Raw genomic sequence first — 15,857 nt, 5'->3', positions numbered from 1 at the left:
GTGGGACACGCAGACACGGGAGTGACTAGGCTGGTAAACATTCAGACGCAGACATAACAGGGGATAACAAATGAGAACTGTAATGGAAAACAATAACCAAGGATGTATGAAAAATGAATAAATAACAAGAATAAACATGAATACAAACAGGACAGATACAGAAACATTACACCACCGCTGTGTACGTGACTGTTTTAATTTCTCTGCAAACACCGAGTCGGAATCCTGCCAGCCAAACACACTAAGCTGTATTTGTTGCTTGCAGAACAGCTGAGGGAAAGCTCGGTGAAATCAGTCAGGTTCAGTTTCGTTTCTCTGTAAATGCAGCCAGACAGTAGTGTATATAAAGGACTGTCAGGACACTGCAACTAGAACCTTCTGTGACCTACAGGGATTCAGGTAAGGTCTTATATAAATACCAATATAAATATAATATACACTTATGTGGAAACAGCACATATACTGTATAAATGTTTTAAATGTTCCTTTTACTTTTTTACATCTACTGTATTGTGTTATAGGTCTGAACTGTTTTGTGTTTTGTGAGTTATACATATCCATCCATCCATCCATTATCTGAACCCGCTTATCCTGATCAGGGTCGCAGGAGCCCATCCCAGCACACACTGGGCGAAAGGCAGGAATACACCCTGGACAGGTCGCCAGTCTATCTCAGGGCACACACACCATTCACTCACTCACACACTCACACACTCATACCTACGGGCAATTTAGAGTCTCCAATCAGCCTAACGTGCATGTCTTTGGACTGTGGGAGGAAACCGGAGTACCCGGAGGAAACCCACGCAGACACGGGGAGAACATGCAAACTCCGCACAGAGAGGCCCCAGCCGACGGGGATTCGAACCCAGGACCTGCTTGCTGTGAGGCGGCAGTGCTACCCACTGCACCATCCGTGCCGCCCTAGTTATATATATAAGATATTGCAAATATAGTGTTCACTTTAAATAAATAAATAAATAAATAAATACGAGGTTCGATGCACAGTGTTCTGTCCCCAATGTGTGTGCTGGATACACAAAGACAGACAGCGAACAATAGGCTTCAAGAGACAGTCGGAGGTGGAGTAAAGTTTGAAGGGTCTTTTACTCTCCTTTCTCTCAAAACCAAGTTTTTTTAGTTTGTAAAACTGAAATGATACAAAAAAGGTAGCCCCAATTACACAATGCTATATGACATCACATGTATATAAAATAAATAACAACATGAAAGTTAAGATACAAAGCGATGAAGTACTACACAGTACATCACTTTTAAATGATATGTAACTAGCTGTAAATAACTTGTAAGTAGTAATAATTCGTAAGTAGCTTGTGCTCATTTGTATATATATACCGTAACATTGCACATCACAGAGATATGAACCGAAACATTTCCAGAGCGTATGAATTGAAACGGTGCTAGCGCTTTCACGAGGATAACCTTATCCAAAAACAATAGTGAAGATAGCACATGTCAATGCAGAGACTAATAGGAAACTAGCATTAGTGCATGTCAATGCAGAGACTAATAGGAAACTAGCATTAGCACATGTCAATGCAGAGACTAATAGGAAACTAGCATTAGCACATGTCAATGCAGAGACTAATAGGAAACTAGCATTAGCACATGTCAATGCAGAGACTAATAGGAAACTAGCATTAGCGCATGTCAATGCAGAGACTAATAGGAAACTAGCATTAGCACATGTCAATGCAGAGACTAATAGGAAACTAGCATTAGCACATGTCAATGCAGAGACTAATAGGAAACTAGCATTAGCACATGTCAATGCAGAGACTAATAGGAAACTAGCATTAGCACATGTCAATGCAGAGACTAATAGGAAACTAGCATTAGCTTGGCAAACATATAACGGAGGCCAGTTTGGGCGGGTACCCGAGGATGAATACAATTCGGGCTACTTTTTACAGTATTGGGCGGTTTTTGTTTTCTGACAAATTACACATTATAACCAAACAAGTTGTTATCAAACAATAAATACAGATATAAAATATATTATTACATGGTTTGTTTTCACTTGCTTTTGTTTCTGCACTTGCATAAACAACACACGCACACACACACTGCCTAACACACACACACACACACACACACACACACACACTGCCTAACACACAGTCACACACACACGCTCTGCCTAACAAATGCACACACACACACTCACACGCTCACACTCACACACACACTGCCTAACGCATGCAGGGGGGATTAGTGGATGAGTTGCGAGGGGGATGAGTGGATGAGTGGGAGGGGAGTGAGAGGAGACGGGGATGAGTGGATGAGTGGAGAGGGGGATGAGTGGAGAGGGGGATGAGTGGATGAGTGGAGAGGGGGATGAGTGGGGAGGGGATGAGTGGATGAGTGGGAGGGGGATGAGTGGAGAGGGGGATGAGTGGATGAGTGGGAGGGGAGTGAGAGGAGACGGGGATGAGTGGATGAGTGGAGAGGGGGGTGAGTGGAGAGGGGGATGAGTAGATGAGTGGAGAGGGGGATGAGTGGGGAGGGGATGAGTGGATGAGTGGAGAGGGGGATGAGTGGGTGAGTGGAGAGGGGGATGAGTGGATGAGTGGAGAGGGGGATGAGTGGATGAGTGGGGAGGGGATGAGTGGATGAGTGGGAGGGGGATGAGTGGATGAGTGGGAGGGGAGTGAGAGGAGACGGGGATGAGTGGATGAGTGGAGAGGGAGATGAGTGGATGAGTGGATGAGTGGGAGGGGGCTGAGTGGATGAGTGGAGAGGGGGCTGAGTGGATGAGTGGAGAGGGGGATGAGTGGATGAATATATATAAAATATATTATTACATGGTTTGTTTTCACTTGCTTTTGTTTCTGCACTTGCATAAACAACACACGCACACATACACTGCCTAACACACACACACACACACACACACACACACACACTGCCTAACACACAGTCACACACACACGCTCTGCCTAACAAATGCACACACACACACTCACACGCTCACACTCACACACACACTGCCTAACGCATGCAGGGGGGATTAATAGATGAGTTGCGAGGGGGATGAGTGGGAGGGGAGTGAGAGGAGACGGGGATGAGTGGATGAGTGGAGAGGGGGATAAGTGGAGAGGGGGATGAGTGGATGAGTGGAGAGGGAGATGAGTGGATGAGTGGAGAGGGGGATGAGTGGGGAGGGGATGAGTGGATGAGTGGGAGGGGGATGAGTGGATGAGTGGAGAGGGAGATGAGTGGATGAGTGGATGAGTGGAGAGGGGGCTGAGTGGATGAGTGGAGAGGGGGATGAGTGGATGAGTGGAGAGGGGGCTGAGTGGATGAGTGGGAGGGGGATGAGTGGATGAGTGGAGAGGGGGCTGAGTGGATGAGTGGAGAGGGGGATGAGTGGCTGAGTGGATGAGTGGAGAGGGGGATGAGTGTTGTTCCATCTCTCCTTCCTCAGAGGCCGCCATCTTGGAGAGCCTGAGCCCCAGCTGTCACTCAAACGGAGAGGAGGCAGAGCCTCCGGAGCTCACCGAACAGATGGGCGGAGACCTCCGCCAGACCACACTCTATCAGGTGTGTGTCTGTGTGTGTGTGTTTGTGTGGGCGAGTGTGTGTGTGTGCGTATTACATTACATTACATTATTGGCATTTGGCAGACGCTCTTATCCAGAGTGACGTACAGTTGATTAGACTAAGCAGGAGACAATCTTCCCCTGGAGCAATTCAGGTTTAAGGGCCTTGCTCAAGGGCCCAACAGCTGTGCGGATCTTATTGTGGCTACACCGGGATTAGAACCACCGACCTTGTGTGTCCCAGTCATTTACCTTAACCACTACGCTACGGGCAGGGCGGCACGGATGGTGCAGTGGGTAGCACTGCCGCCTCACAGCAAGGAGGTCCTGGGTTCGAATCCCCGTCGGCCGGGGCCTCTCTGTGCGGAGTTTGCATGTTCTCCCCGTGTCTGTGTGGGTTTCCTCCGGGTACTCCGGTTTCCTCCCACAGTCCAAAGACATGCACGTTAGGCTGATTGGAGAGTCTAAATTGCCCGTAGGTATGAGTGTGTGAGTGAATGGTGTGTGTGCCCTGAGATAGACTGGCGACCTGTCCAGGGTGTATTCCTGCTCCGATCAATGGGATCCAACCTCGCTGACATTACTGATATCCAGTGGCTAGATGGCGGTTTAAAGACGATCTCACTGAGCTTCTTCAGTGCCTTTGGAAATATGCCACCAGGGCCTGCTGCCTCATTTGTTTTTAATTGATGTAATTTATCTAGGACTTTTAATATCCCCTATCGCAATATTGCCTGAGACATTATTGAATCTGCCTTCCAGCCTATCAGTGACCTACTTCCTGGTAAAACCCTCAAGAAAGTAGCCAATGAAGTCATCAGCAATATCCTTATTCTCATAAAGCAGTGCTCCTTCTTTTCGTTTGGCTGCTTTAGCTTTCCTTTGCCCACTACAGTATGGAAAGAAATGCTTGGGATTACATTTAGCAGCTTGTGCAGTGTGCCTTTCGAAGCCTTTTCGCTAACCATAGTTATTTTTTAACCTTAGCATATTACAATATTCATCCTTATTGCTCTCAGTGCAGTCTGCAGGTCTGAAACCCATCTTTCCTGCTTGGTAGGGGTGGAGATTCCAAATTATGGTGGGTAGGAACTGCATACAGGTATCCCGGCCCATGTTGGGAGCCACATTATCTTTAAAAATAAATAAATAAATAAAATTCACTCACTCGGTATTTATTAGACTTATTTTATAGACTTCTGCTGCTGTAGTGTATCCACTTAGAGTTATGATGCATTGTGTGTGTCAAGAGATACTCTCCTGCATACCACTATTGTAATGTGTGGTTGTTTTTGTTCCTGTCACCTTCCTGTCAGCTTTGACCAGTCTTGCCCTTCTCCTTTGACCTCTCTCAATAACGGCATTCCCGTTTTTTGCAGCATTCTTTGCAAACTCTGCAGACTAGTGTGCGTGACAATCCAAGGAGATCAGCTGTTTCCGAGATACTCAAACCACTCTCTGCCACCAACAATCATTCCACTGTCAAAGTCACTTAGATTAGATAATCGCATGAATAAGTAGGTGTCATAAAGTGTTCCTAATGAAGTGTGTGGTTAGTGTATATGCTCACTGTTCTGCTTCGGATCCAACCTCACTGAAAAAACAGGCTTCACAATTGTGGCCCCCCTGGTTTAATACTTTGTGCAAGCACCCCTGGCAAAGGTGATCGCTTGTGATTACTGACTGCCTTCTTCAGTGCAGGCCGATGGGGTTTCCCACGGGATGGCCATTGCATCACATATTCTTAAGGACACAGCAGTCACGAGGCTGCCTGGGACAGCTTGGTCTTTTCCTCTTCACTTTATTTACAGGTGATGCACGGGCTAGGCAGAGGCCTGCTGTTGGAAGCACATTTTATTTGTTCTATGCTACTGCTAGCACCCCAAGCTAATTGTTGGTTTAAGCTGGATTCACTGTTATAGGCCCCTCCTGCAAGGGCAATTCCTTTGTTTTTGCTCTACCCTGAAGACAATTGAGTTTGGGGTCAAAAGATGTACATGAGATGCAAATTTCAGATTTTATTTCCTGGTATTTTTATCTTCATTTGTTCAACAACTTAGAACAAATTACCTTTTCTATCAGACCACCCAATTTTTAGGTGAGCACAATTGGAACAGAATTGGACTGACAGGTGTGTATTGTTGCCCAGGTGTGTCCTGTTAGATTGATTGGTTAAACAATTAATAGTTATGAATGTCTACTCTTGGAGGCACGGATGGTGCAGTGGGTAGCACTGCTGCCTCACAGCAAGGAGGTCCTGGGTTCGAATCCCCGTCGGCCAGGGCCTCTCTGTGCGGAGTTTGCATGTTCTCCCCGTGTCTGCGTGGGTTTCCTCCGGGTACTCCGGTTTCCTCCCACAGTCCAAAGACATGCACGTTAGGCTGATTGGAGAGTCTAAATTGCCCGTAGGTGTGAGTGTGTGAGTGTGTGAGTGTGTGAGTGAATGGTGTGTGTGCCCTGAGATAGACTGGCGACCTGTCCAGGGTGTATTCCTGCCTTTCGCCCAATGTATGCTGGGATAGGCTCCAGCCCCCCTGCGACCCTGATCAGGATAAGTGGGTTCAGATAATGGATGGATGGATGGATGTCTACTCTTGGGTTTGGCCTGTGAAGACTGCATTTGTGTTAGAAAATATAAACCAACCAGAGAGCCGTCTTTGGGAGAAGCTCAGAAGCTTAGAAAAGAGGGTGAATGGACAATACTTTTGCTTACCTAATAATTCTGATACAAAAGATGATATGTGGTCTGATTTCAGACCAACTTCTGCTCTTAATTATTTAATAGGAGCAGTCATTAACATGATATGTAATTTATAGCCACATTCTCACAGCAGCTGATAAATGTTCTTGTCTTGAAGCATTTTATTGTGGTCTAATTTACAAGTTAATCAGTCATGTTGTATATGGATAATTATATATTATATGGTGCATGTGACTCATTAGCTGACTGAGCCAGGGTAACTGGTGGCAGCAAAATCCCGCATACACACCGGCCCTCCAGGACTGGAGTTAAACCTGCAGACACTGCGGCCCTCCAGGACTGGAGGTAAACCTGCAGACACTGCGGCCCTCCAGGACTGGAGTTAAACCTGCACACACACCGGCCCTCCAGGACTGGAGTTAAACCTGCACACACACCGGCCCTCCAGGACTGGAGTTAAACCTGCAGACACTGCGGCCCTCCAGGACTGGAGTTAAACCTGCACACACACCGGCCCTCCAGGACTGGAGTTAAACCTGCACACACACCGGCCCTCCAGGACTGGAGTTAAACCTGCACACACACCGGCCCTCCAGGACTGGAGTTAAACCTGCACACACACCGGCCCTCCAGGACTGGAGTTAAACCTGCACACACACCGGCCCTCCAGGACTGGAGTTAAACCTGCACACACACCGGCCCTCCAGGACTGGAGTTAAACCTGCACACACACCGGCCCTCCAGGACTGGAGTTAAACCTGCACACACACCGGCCCTCCAGGACTGGAGTTAAACCTGCACACACACCGGCCCTACAGGACTGGAGTTAAACCTGCACACACACCGGCCCTCCAGGACTGGAGTTAAACCTGCACACACACCGGCCCTCCAGGACTGGAGTTGCCCATCTCTGGACTAGCTTTTTAAATGAGACACCGATTCTATGTCCTGGAAGGATGCAGAATGTTCTCTCTCCCACTCCCAGCAATCGATACCAGTAAAACCAGTTCAGCTCCCACAACCAGTTCATCAATCCCATCCATCTGCCACACCCAACAACGCCCCCATCCACACCCCCACCTGTAACATTAACACAATGCGGTCCAGTCAGGCTCTCTCATTACGATCAATACTCCGGTCACCTCCGCAAGTTGAAAAGACAAGCTGTAAGGGGTTTTGTACTTCTGAAACGGTTCATTGCATTTGAGACAACATATTGAGGGCTTCAAAAAACAAAAAAAAAGCGGTGAACATGAACGTCCGTCTGTTGGTGGTCTTTGTGCTGTCTGTTAGCCTGGAAGGCATATCTGGTAAGTTGAACCTCCTTCTGACTGGCGAGTTTTCTTGCTTTGGCTTCCAAGTGGTTAATGTTTTTAAACCACGTTAGAGATTTTACCCTACCTTGTCGTATGTATGTGTTATTTGTATGCATTTCGTCCTCTGTATACCATGTACGGTCAATGCCAAAAAGTGCCAGTGTGTGATAATTCTGTGATGTAGTCCTGGGTGGTGCTACGTGGATGGCCGTTTACCATCGTCATGCCATAACTGACTCGTTCATATGGTATTATCCCTCTTATACCACGGCTAACTTGCCAACACAATGTAGCTATGGACAGTTTCATTTTTCGTTTACAAACCAATGTATTCATTGAAACGCAATAGGAATGGGAGAAAAAATTGTCTGAAATGTTTTTCCATTTGTGGACAGTGGTTTCTGGTGTAGTAATGGTTTTTTAATTTAATATTTCTCTCAACAGCTCAAGGGTGGTTTAACCAAGATATGTATGACCCAGGTATGTATGTGAAATGTGTTGTGTACAGCGGCTGCTATTGTAGTGGAACCTAAATTAATTTCATACTCACTCACGATCACACACAATTTTAGTAAAATCTGCATGCACATGTCCATGTCACTGAGTTTGAGACCCACTGACACTCACTATTCCCACTGACACGCACTCACCCCACTGACAGGCACTGTTTCCACTGACATTCACTATTCATCATTGTAGCAACAGAATCCTCAGCATGTTTTTCCATTTGTGTTCAGTGGCTTCTGGTGTAGTAATTGTTTTTAATTTAATATTTCTCTCTACAGGTCAAATGATGCCGGTGCCAGGTATGTATGTGAAATGTGTTGTGTACAGCGGCTGCTATCGTAGTGGAACCTAAATTAATTTCAAACTCACTGACAATCACACACAATTTTAGTAAAATCTGCATTCACATGTCCATGTCTCTGAGTTTGAGACCCACTGACACTCACTATTCCAACTGACACCCACTCACCCCACTGACACTCACTATTCCCACTGACATGCACTCACCCCACTGACACTCACTATTCCCACTGACATGTACTCACCCCACTGACACTCACTATTCCCACTGACATGCACTCACCCCACTGACACTCACTATTCCCACTGACATGCACTCACCCCACTGACACTCTCTATTCCCACTGACACTCTCTATTCCCACTGACACTCACTATTCCCACTGACACCCACTCACCCCACTGACACTCACTATTCCCACTGACATGCACTCACCCCACTGACACTCACTATTCCCAATGACACGCACTCACCCCACTGATACTCACTATTCCCACTGACATGCACTCACCCCACTGATACTCACTATTCCCACTGACACGCACTCACCCCACTGACAGGCACTGTTCCCACTGACATTCACTATTCATCATTGTAGCAACAGAATCCTCAGCATGTTTTTCCATTTGTGTTCAGTGGCTTCTGGTGTAGTAATTGTTTTTAATTTAATATTTCTCTCTACAGGTCAAATGATGCCGGTGCCAGGTATGTATGTGAAATGTGTTGTGTACAGCGGCTGCTATCGTAGTGGAACCTAAATTAATTTCAAACTCACTGACAATCACACACAATTTTAGTAAAATCTGCATTCACATGTCCATGTCACTGAGTTTGAGACCCACTGACACTCACTATTCCCACTGACAACCACTCACCCCACTGACACTCACAATTCCCACTGACATGAACTCACCCCACTGACACTCACTATTCCCACTGACATGTACTCACCCCACTGACACTCACTATTCCCACTGACATGCACTCACCCCACTGACACTCTCTATTCCCACTGACATGCACTCACCCCACTGAAACTCTCTATTCCCACTGACACACACTCACCCCACTGACAGGCACTATTCCCACTGACATGCACTCACCCCACTGACACTCACTATTCCCACTGACACTCTCTATTCCCACTGACACTCACTATTCCCACTGACATGCACTCACCCCACTGACACGCACTCACCCCACTGACACTCACTATTCCCACTGACACTCACTCACCCCACTGACACGCACTCACCCCACTGACACTCACTATTCCCACTGACACTCACTCACCCCACTGACAGGCACTATTCCCACTGACATGCACTCACCCCACTGACACTCACTATTCCCACTGACATGCACTCACCCCACTGACACTCACTATTCCCACTGACATGCACTCACCCCACTGATGCACACTTACCCCACTGACACTCACTATTCCCACCCCTATGTTGCCACACCGCCACCATCCATATTCACTCGTTCATAATATGGGACCTGTATAAATATATTACACTGCATATATTTCATAAATGAGAGATATGGTACAAGTACAGTTTGATTATTTTAGTAACACACACACACACACACACACACACACACACACACTTAAACGCATTCATATTTGTTGCATCTGAGTGATATCATTCACCGTATCGGTGCTTTTCATAACAAGCTGTGTTCTGATTGCTGGAAGACGTTAAAATTGATTCTGCGCTTGCGCTGTCCTTTTCAGAGTTCCGGTCTTTGAACAATGGCACAGCCTGTGAGTATCATTCCATCTTTCATCCTTATTTCTCCCCACTGATGTGCTGTGTGGAGATGGAGCTGTAGCTCGCCGTTTCTCCCCACTGATGTGCTGTGTGGAGATGGAGCCGTAGCTTGCCGTTTCTCCCCACTGATGTGCTGTGTGGAGATGGAGCTGTAGCTTGCCGTTTCTCCCCACTGATGTGCTGTGTGGAGATGGAGCCGTAGCTCGCCGTTTCTCCCCACTGATGTGCTGTGTGGAGATGGAGCTGTAGCTTGCCGTTTGCAGTAGTTCATTAAAATGATTCCTTCCCCCCTTGCTCAGCTCTGACCTGCAACAAGTGCAGTGTGGGGCTTTTTGGAACATGTCTGATGCCTGGCTTCGTGGAGTGTGATGCCTCTGAGCCCAACTGCTACACTGGGAGAGCAGGTAGGGACACCTGCCCCCCCCCACCCCTACAGACTGCCCCACCCCCATAATAAGCATGGAGCAGGTGCTCTTATGGGCAACGCTTGCCTCTTCATGCACAATCATTCATATCACTTCAATATTTATACCATTCAGTCCCTGACATCTTAAGTTCAAATGAAAATGAACATTCTGTATTTAATGAAGCTTTATTGCTCTAGAACTGTAAGGTTGAATCCACCTCATTGTAGTGGTCACAAGGGCAATGTAACCTAAAGAAATGTAAAACTCTAAAACCCTGTTCCTTGATTTTAAAATTGACCAATAAAAATACTGTGATTATTATCCCCCCCACAGAGTTCCCCTCCATCTCTGGATTCCTGGGCTTCAACACTCAGGGCTGCCTTGACTCTTCCTCCTGCAACACCATCACCAACGGCACCATCTTGGGAGCTGGGTACACGATCACCTGCACCTGCTGCACCACTGACTTATGCAACCCAGTGGTGAGCGGAGCTGCTCCTGTCCAGCTGTCTCTGAGTGTGGCTGCTAGCGCCGCCCTGCTGGCCTGCATGTGGCACAGCGGGCAGTACTAGACCCTGCAGTGTGCAGCTGATCCGGATCCAGTCCAGCCTGATCTCTCACACGTCATTTATACACACACACACACACGCACACACACACACGTGCGCACACACACACACACACACACACACATGCGCACACACACGCGCACACACACATACACACACACACACACACACACACACACACACACACCAACACACACACCAATACACACACACACACACACACACACACAAGCGGTCTGACTCCTTTTCAGGCCACACGGTCCATTCAACCCGGTTTGGACACTGAATTGCTTTGCTTCCCGTTCAAGGGTCACATTGAATTGTTAAACCACCTGCAACTGGTGCTTTTTTATTTTTTAGAATTACACTCCCCTTTTTAAACTTGATGCTTTTGCTGTGACTTGGAAGGTGAACAATGTGGTGTCATTGAAAATACTGAATGAATTAAACCCATTTTAGCGTCTCTTTTTAAATCCATTTCTTGTGATTACGTATGGAAACTGTGAATCCTAAATGTCATTGTGACTATGAGCCCAATGTTCAATAAAGTCTGAAACGCACTTCTGTTTGTGTTCGTCCCTCCCTATTGTGACTCGACCCGCTCTTCGATTTCAGTTATTGCCATCACAAGTTGATAACGTATCGGGCAGCCAGTGTATGGATTAAGGATATGTGGTTTGCTCACGTTATGTCTGACCACAGGGCTAAGGAACCAATCGCAACCACGGAATGCATAGAATTTAAGTCTTTAACTTCAGGTGTGGTACAACAAGCAGGGGTCAATAGCCAGCACACAGAAGCGTTACAGAAAAACCAAAACAACAGCTGTCACAGGCAAGAGTTCATACACGCATCGTGCAAGGGACAAAGGGAAATCCGGAAAACGTAATCCGAAAGTTCAGCCAGAAGTTGACACCAGCCGATCAAAACCAAGACTCCAAGGAAAAATGAAATAAAATCTGGGTACACAAGACCGCTGGAGAGTTAGACAAGCACATAAGAATCTGGCAACGAACACAAATATATGGGTGTAAATACGCAGGTGATCGGACTGAAATGACAAATTGACAAAATTGCTTGGAGCCCGTTCACTTTGGACTTTGTGAGGCTCAATATCTCAGAACGCAGTATGTCACCATAGAAAGATGAACAATTGCCTTTTATTTTGTTTTGTTTTGCGTTGGCTAAGACAATCAGCAGGGAGGTTGTTCCAGGAATGTTGGACAACTCGCCACAGTTCTTCTGCAGACTTTGGTTGGCTCCTTGCTTCTGATCTCAGACAACCTTGATCAAGTTATGTAAATCGTAAATTGCTTACAGTAATATGTTTTTTTTTTTTAATGAAATGCAAAAATGTCTGTTAAATTAAATCTTTTGGAAAATTAATTTGGAAATCTCAAATATGTTCTTTTATACCAACACACAAAAAAAAAAATATATATATATATAGCCTGAGCTGCCGAAGACTTCTGCACAGTACTGTATATAGCACCTTTATCCAAAGCGCTGCGCAATTAATGCTGCTTATTCACCCATTCATACACACACACACACACCAACAGCGATTGGCTGCCATGCAAGGCACCAACCAGCCCAGGAGCAATTAGGGTGTCTTGCTCAGGGACACTTCGACACAGCCCGGGAGGGGGAATCAAACCGGCAACCCTCCAACTGCCAGACGACTGCTCTTACCACCTGAGCCCTGTAGTCTAGTGTCTAAGGTACATGACTGGGACCCAGAAGGTTGGTGGTTCAATCCAAGGTGTAATCACAATAAAATCCACACAGCTGTTGGGCCCTTGAGCTAAGGCCCTTAACCCCACATTGCTCCAGGGGAGGATTGCCCCCTGGTTAGCCTTTTCTGGCATAGGTTGACCAACCCAGGTGACCCACCTGTTATGTACGGCACTGAGGACCCAGACGCAGACCAGGGGATGATCCAAAAACGTAGTTATTTATTCAGAATTCGTAAACCAGGAGATCCAAGACAAACACAAAAACTGATATCAAAAGAATAGTCAAGAAAACAGGCAAAAAGGTCAAAAATCCAGAAAATCAGAAGGCGGAAATACAAAAGGGCGAGGGCAAAAACCAAAGTCACTAAAACAAAGCAGATAATCAAAAACCAGGAAGGCAGAAGGGCAAACAAAAGGCGTACTCAAGAAATAGGCGTACAAGTAATTCAGCTCTGTAACTGATCAACGTTCTGACAATGGGTGAAACAGAGACTGAGGTTTAAATACATGAGGGAAGGTGACAATCTACATTACATTACATTACATTATTGTCATTTGGCAGACGCTCTTATCCAGAGCGACGTACAACAAAGTATCTAGGCGGGGCTGGGAAAATGTGGGCTAAACAAATAGACAACAGGTGGGGAAACATAATAGAGTAATAACATAATAACGAGAAGGAGACGAAAACGCGGACTGGATGCACGTAACCACACATGTAAAACATACGGCTCCGGATTAGGGAGTAGACATTTGCATAGATTGAAGACGTAGTGATAGTGAGAGACAGGTGCGAATACTTCGCTGAAACTAAGCGAGTAATCAGAGATAGCATAGGGAGGCGGAGTTATAGAACAGTGCAGAAACACGAAGAGATTGCGTTAGTGAATTAGTTACGTGAATACAAGTGACTGTTAGTTAGTGAGACAAACAATCAGTGTATTAATCGGATTAGTACTGTACAATATCTAGATCAGTAGTAGTTAGTAAGAATAGTGCTTTACAACATTTACCTACCAAGAGCAGAGGAAGAAAGAATTGCGAATGTTGAAAGCCCGAAACTGCCGTAAACAAAAATAGTGGGACACGCAGACACGGGAGTGACAAGGCTGGTAAACATTCAGACGCAGACATAACGGGATAACAAATGAGAACTGTAATGGAAAACAATAACCAAGGATGTATGAAAAATGAATAAATAACAAGAATAAACATGAATACAAACAGGACAGATACAGAAACATTACACCACCGCTGTGTACGTGGCTGTTTTAATTTCTCTGCAAACACCGAGTCGGGCTCCTGCCAGCCAAACACACAAAGCTGTATTTGTTGCTTGCAGAACAGCTGAGGGAAAGCTCGGTGAAATCAGTCAGGTTCAGTTTCGTTTCTCTGTAAATGCAGCCAGACAGTAGTGTATATAAAGGACTGTCAGGAAACTGCAGCTAGAACCTTCTGTGACCTACAGGGATTCAGGTAAGGTCTTATATAAATACCAATATAAATATAATATACACTTATGTGGAAACAGCAAATATACTGTATAAATGTTTTTAATGTTCCTTTTACTTTTTTTACATCTACTGTATTGTGTTATAGGTCTGAACTGTTTTGTGTTTTGTGAGTTATACATATAAGATATTGCAAATATAGTGTTCACTTTAAATAAATAAATAAATAAATAAATACGAGGTTCGATGTGTTCTGTCCCCAATGTGTGCGCTGGATACACAAAGACAGACAGCGAACAATAGGCTTCAAGAGACAGTCGGAGGTGGAGTAAAGTTTGAAGGGTCTTTTACTCTCCTTTCTCTCAAAACCAAGTTTTTTAGTTTGTAAAACTGAAATGATACAAAAAAGGTAGCCCCAATTACACAATGCTATATGACATCACATGTATATAAAATAAATAACAACATGAAAGTTAAGATACAAAGCGATGAAGTACTACACAGTACATCACTTTTAAATGATATGTAACTAGCTGTAAATAACTTGTAGATATTCGTAAGTAGCTTGTGCTCATTTGTATATATATACCGTAACATTGCACATCACAGAGATATGAACCGAAACATTTCCAGAGCGTATGAATTGAAACGGTGCTAGCGCTTTCACGAGGATAACCTTATCCAAAAACAACAGTGAAGATAGCACATGTCAATGCAGAGACTAATAGGAAACTAGCATTAGCACATGTCAATGCAGAGACTAATAGGAAACTAGCATTAGCACATGTCAATGCAGAGACTAATAGGAAACTAGCATTAGCACATGTCAATGCAGAGACTAATAGGAAACTAGCATTAGCACATGTCAATGCAGAGACTAATAGGAAACTAGCATTAGCGCATGTCAATGCAGAGACTAATAGGAAACTAGCATTAGCTTGGCAAACATATAATGGAGGCCAGTTTGGGCGGGTGCCCGAGGATAAATACAATTCGGGCTACTTTTTACAGTATTGGGCAGTTTTTGTTTTCTGACAAATTACACATTATACAATAAACAATAAATACAGATATAAAATATATTATTACATGGTTTGTTTTCACTTGCTTTTGTTTCTGCACTTGCATAAACAACACAAAATACTTAAAACGCATTAATATGCTGCTGCAAATGACGTACTTACAACGGATACTTTCCAAGACACGATTGTACAAAGAAGTGGAAAGGTAGAACTGTGCAGCTAAAACGCGACCGCATGTATGGGCGCTCTCAGGAGAAATGAAACTTAAGAAAAAAAACTAAGGTCGCAATGACCCCCTGTGACCACTAGAGGGGCGTCAACAATAAATAAATGACACAGTTCTTATAGAACATGATATACAGTAAATGAGAATTCAAAGAGTCAGCATTAGAAAACAGTAAAATAAAAAGCTGCAGTTAATAATACATCACCAAAGTTCAAAGCTCGCTTCGGTCCAAAAAAATATATTTATCAGCTTTATCATGTTGGCTATTTCATGATTAAATA

The 15,857-nt window shown here is 45.1% G+C and overlaps 1 protein-coding gene and 1 long non-coding RNA gene across 2 annotated transcripts in view; both read left to right on the top strand.

Annotated features, from left to right (window-relative positions):
- The window catches only part of LOC133110239 (uncharacterized), an 8,259-nt gene extending 198 nt beyond the window's left edge, over positions 1–8,061 (top strand). The window contains exons 1-3 of the long non-coding RNA XR_009704838.1: positions 1–399; positions 3,449–3,564; positions 8,025–8,061. The exon at positions 1–399 is cut by the window's left edge and continues 198 nt beyond it. This is a non-coding gene — a long non-coding RNA (uncharacterized LOC133110239). The remainder of the gene's footprint in view (positions 400–3,448; positions 3,565–8,024) is intronic.
- Positions 8,062–10,135: 2,074 nt separating this feature from the next.
- Positions 10,136–11,595, top strand: LOC133138565 (sperm acrosome membrane-associated protein 4-like). Its single transcript, XM_061257848.1, has 3 exons — positions 10,136–10,158; positions 10,465–10,569; positions 10,906–11,595. Exons 2-3 carry the CDS (start codon positions 10,512–10,514, stop codon positions 11,142–11,144), a joined length of 297 nt encoding a protein of 98 aa, XP_061113832.1. The 5' UTR covers positions 10,136–10,158; positions 10,465–10,511; the 3' UTR covers positions 11,145–11,595.
- The last annotated feature ends 4,262 nt before the right edge of the window (positions 11,596–15,857 follow it).

Source organism: Conger conger, chromosome 1 (assembly GCF_963514075.1).
Source record: "Conger conger chromosome 1, fConCon1.1, whole genome shotgun sequence".
In the NCBI taxonomy this organism is placed as follows: Eukaryota; Metazoa; Chordata; class Actinopteri; order Anguilliformes; family Congridae; genus Conger; species Conger conger.
The sequence above is the reverse complement of the archived record's forward strand: the minus strand, read 5'-3'. Positions and strand labels throughout refer to the sequence as shown.

What these genes read in the sequence shown, in the direction of transcription:
- LOC133138565 (XM_061257848.1), top strand. Translation starts at nt 10,512, where the DNA reads ATGCCTGGCTTCGTGGAGTGTGATGCCTCTGAGCCCAACTGCTACACT. An exon ending in CTGCTACACTGGGAGAGCAG is followed by an intron (nt 10,570 to 10,905) that starts GTAGGGACACCT and finishes TCCCCCCCACAG; the next exon opens with AGTTCCCCTCCATCTCTGGA.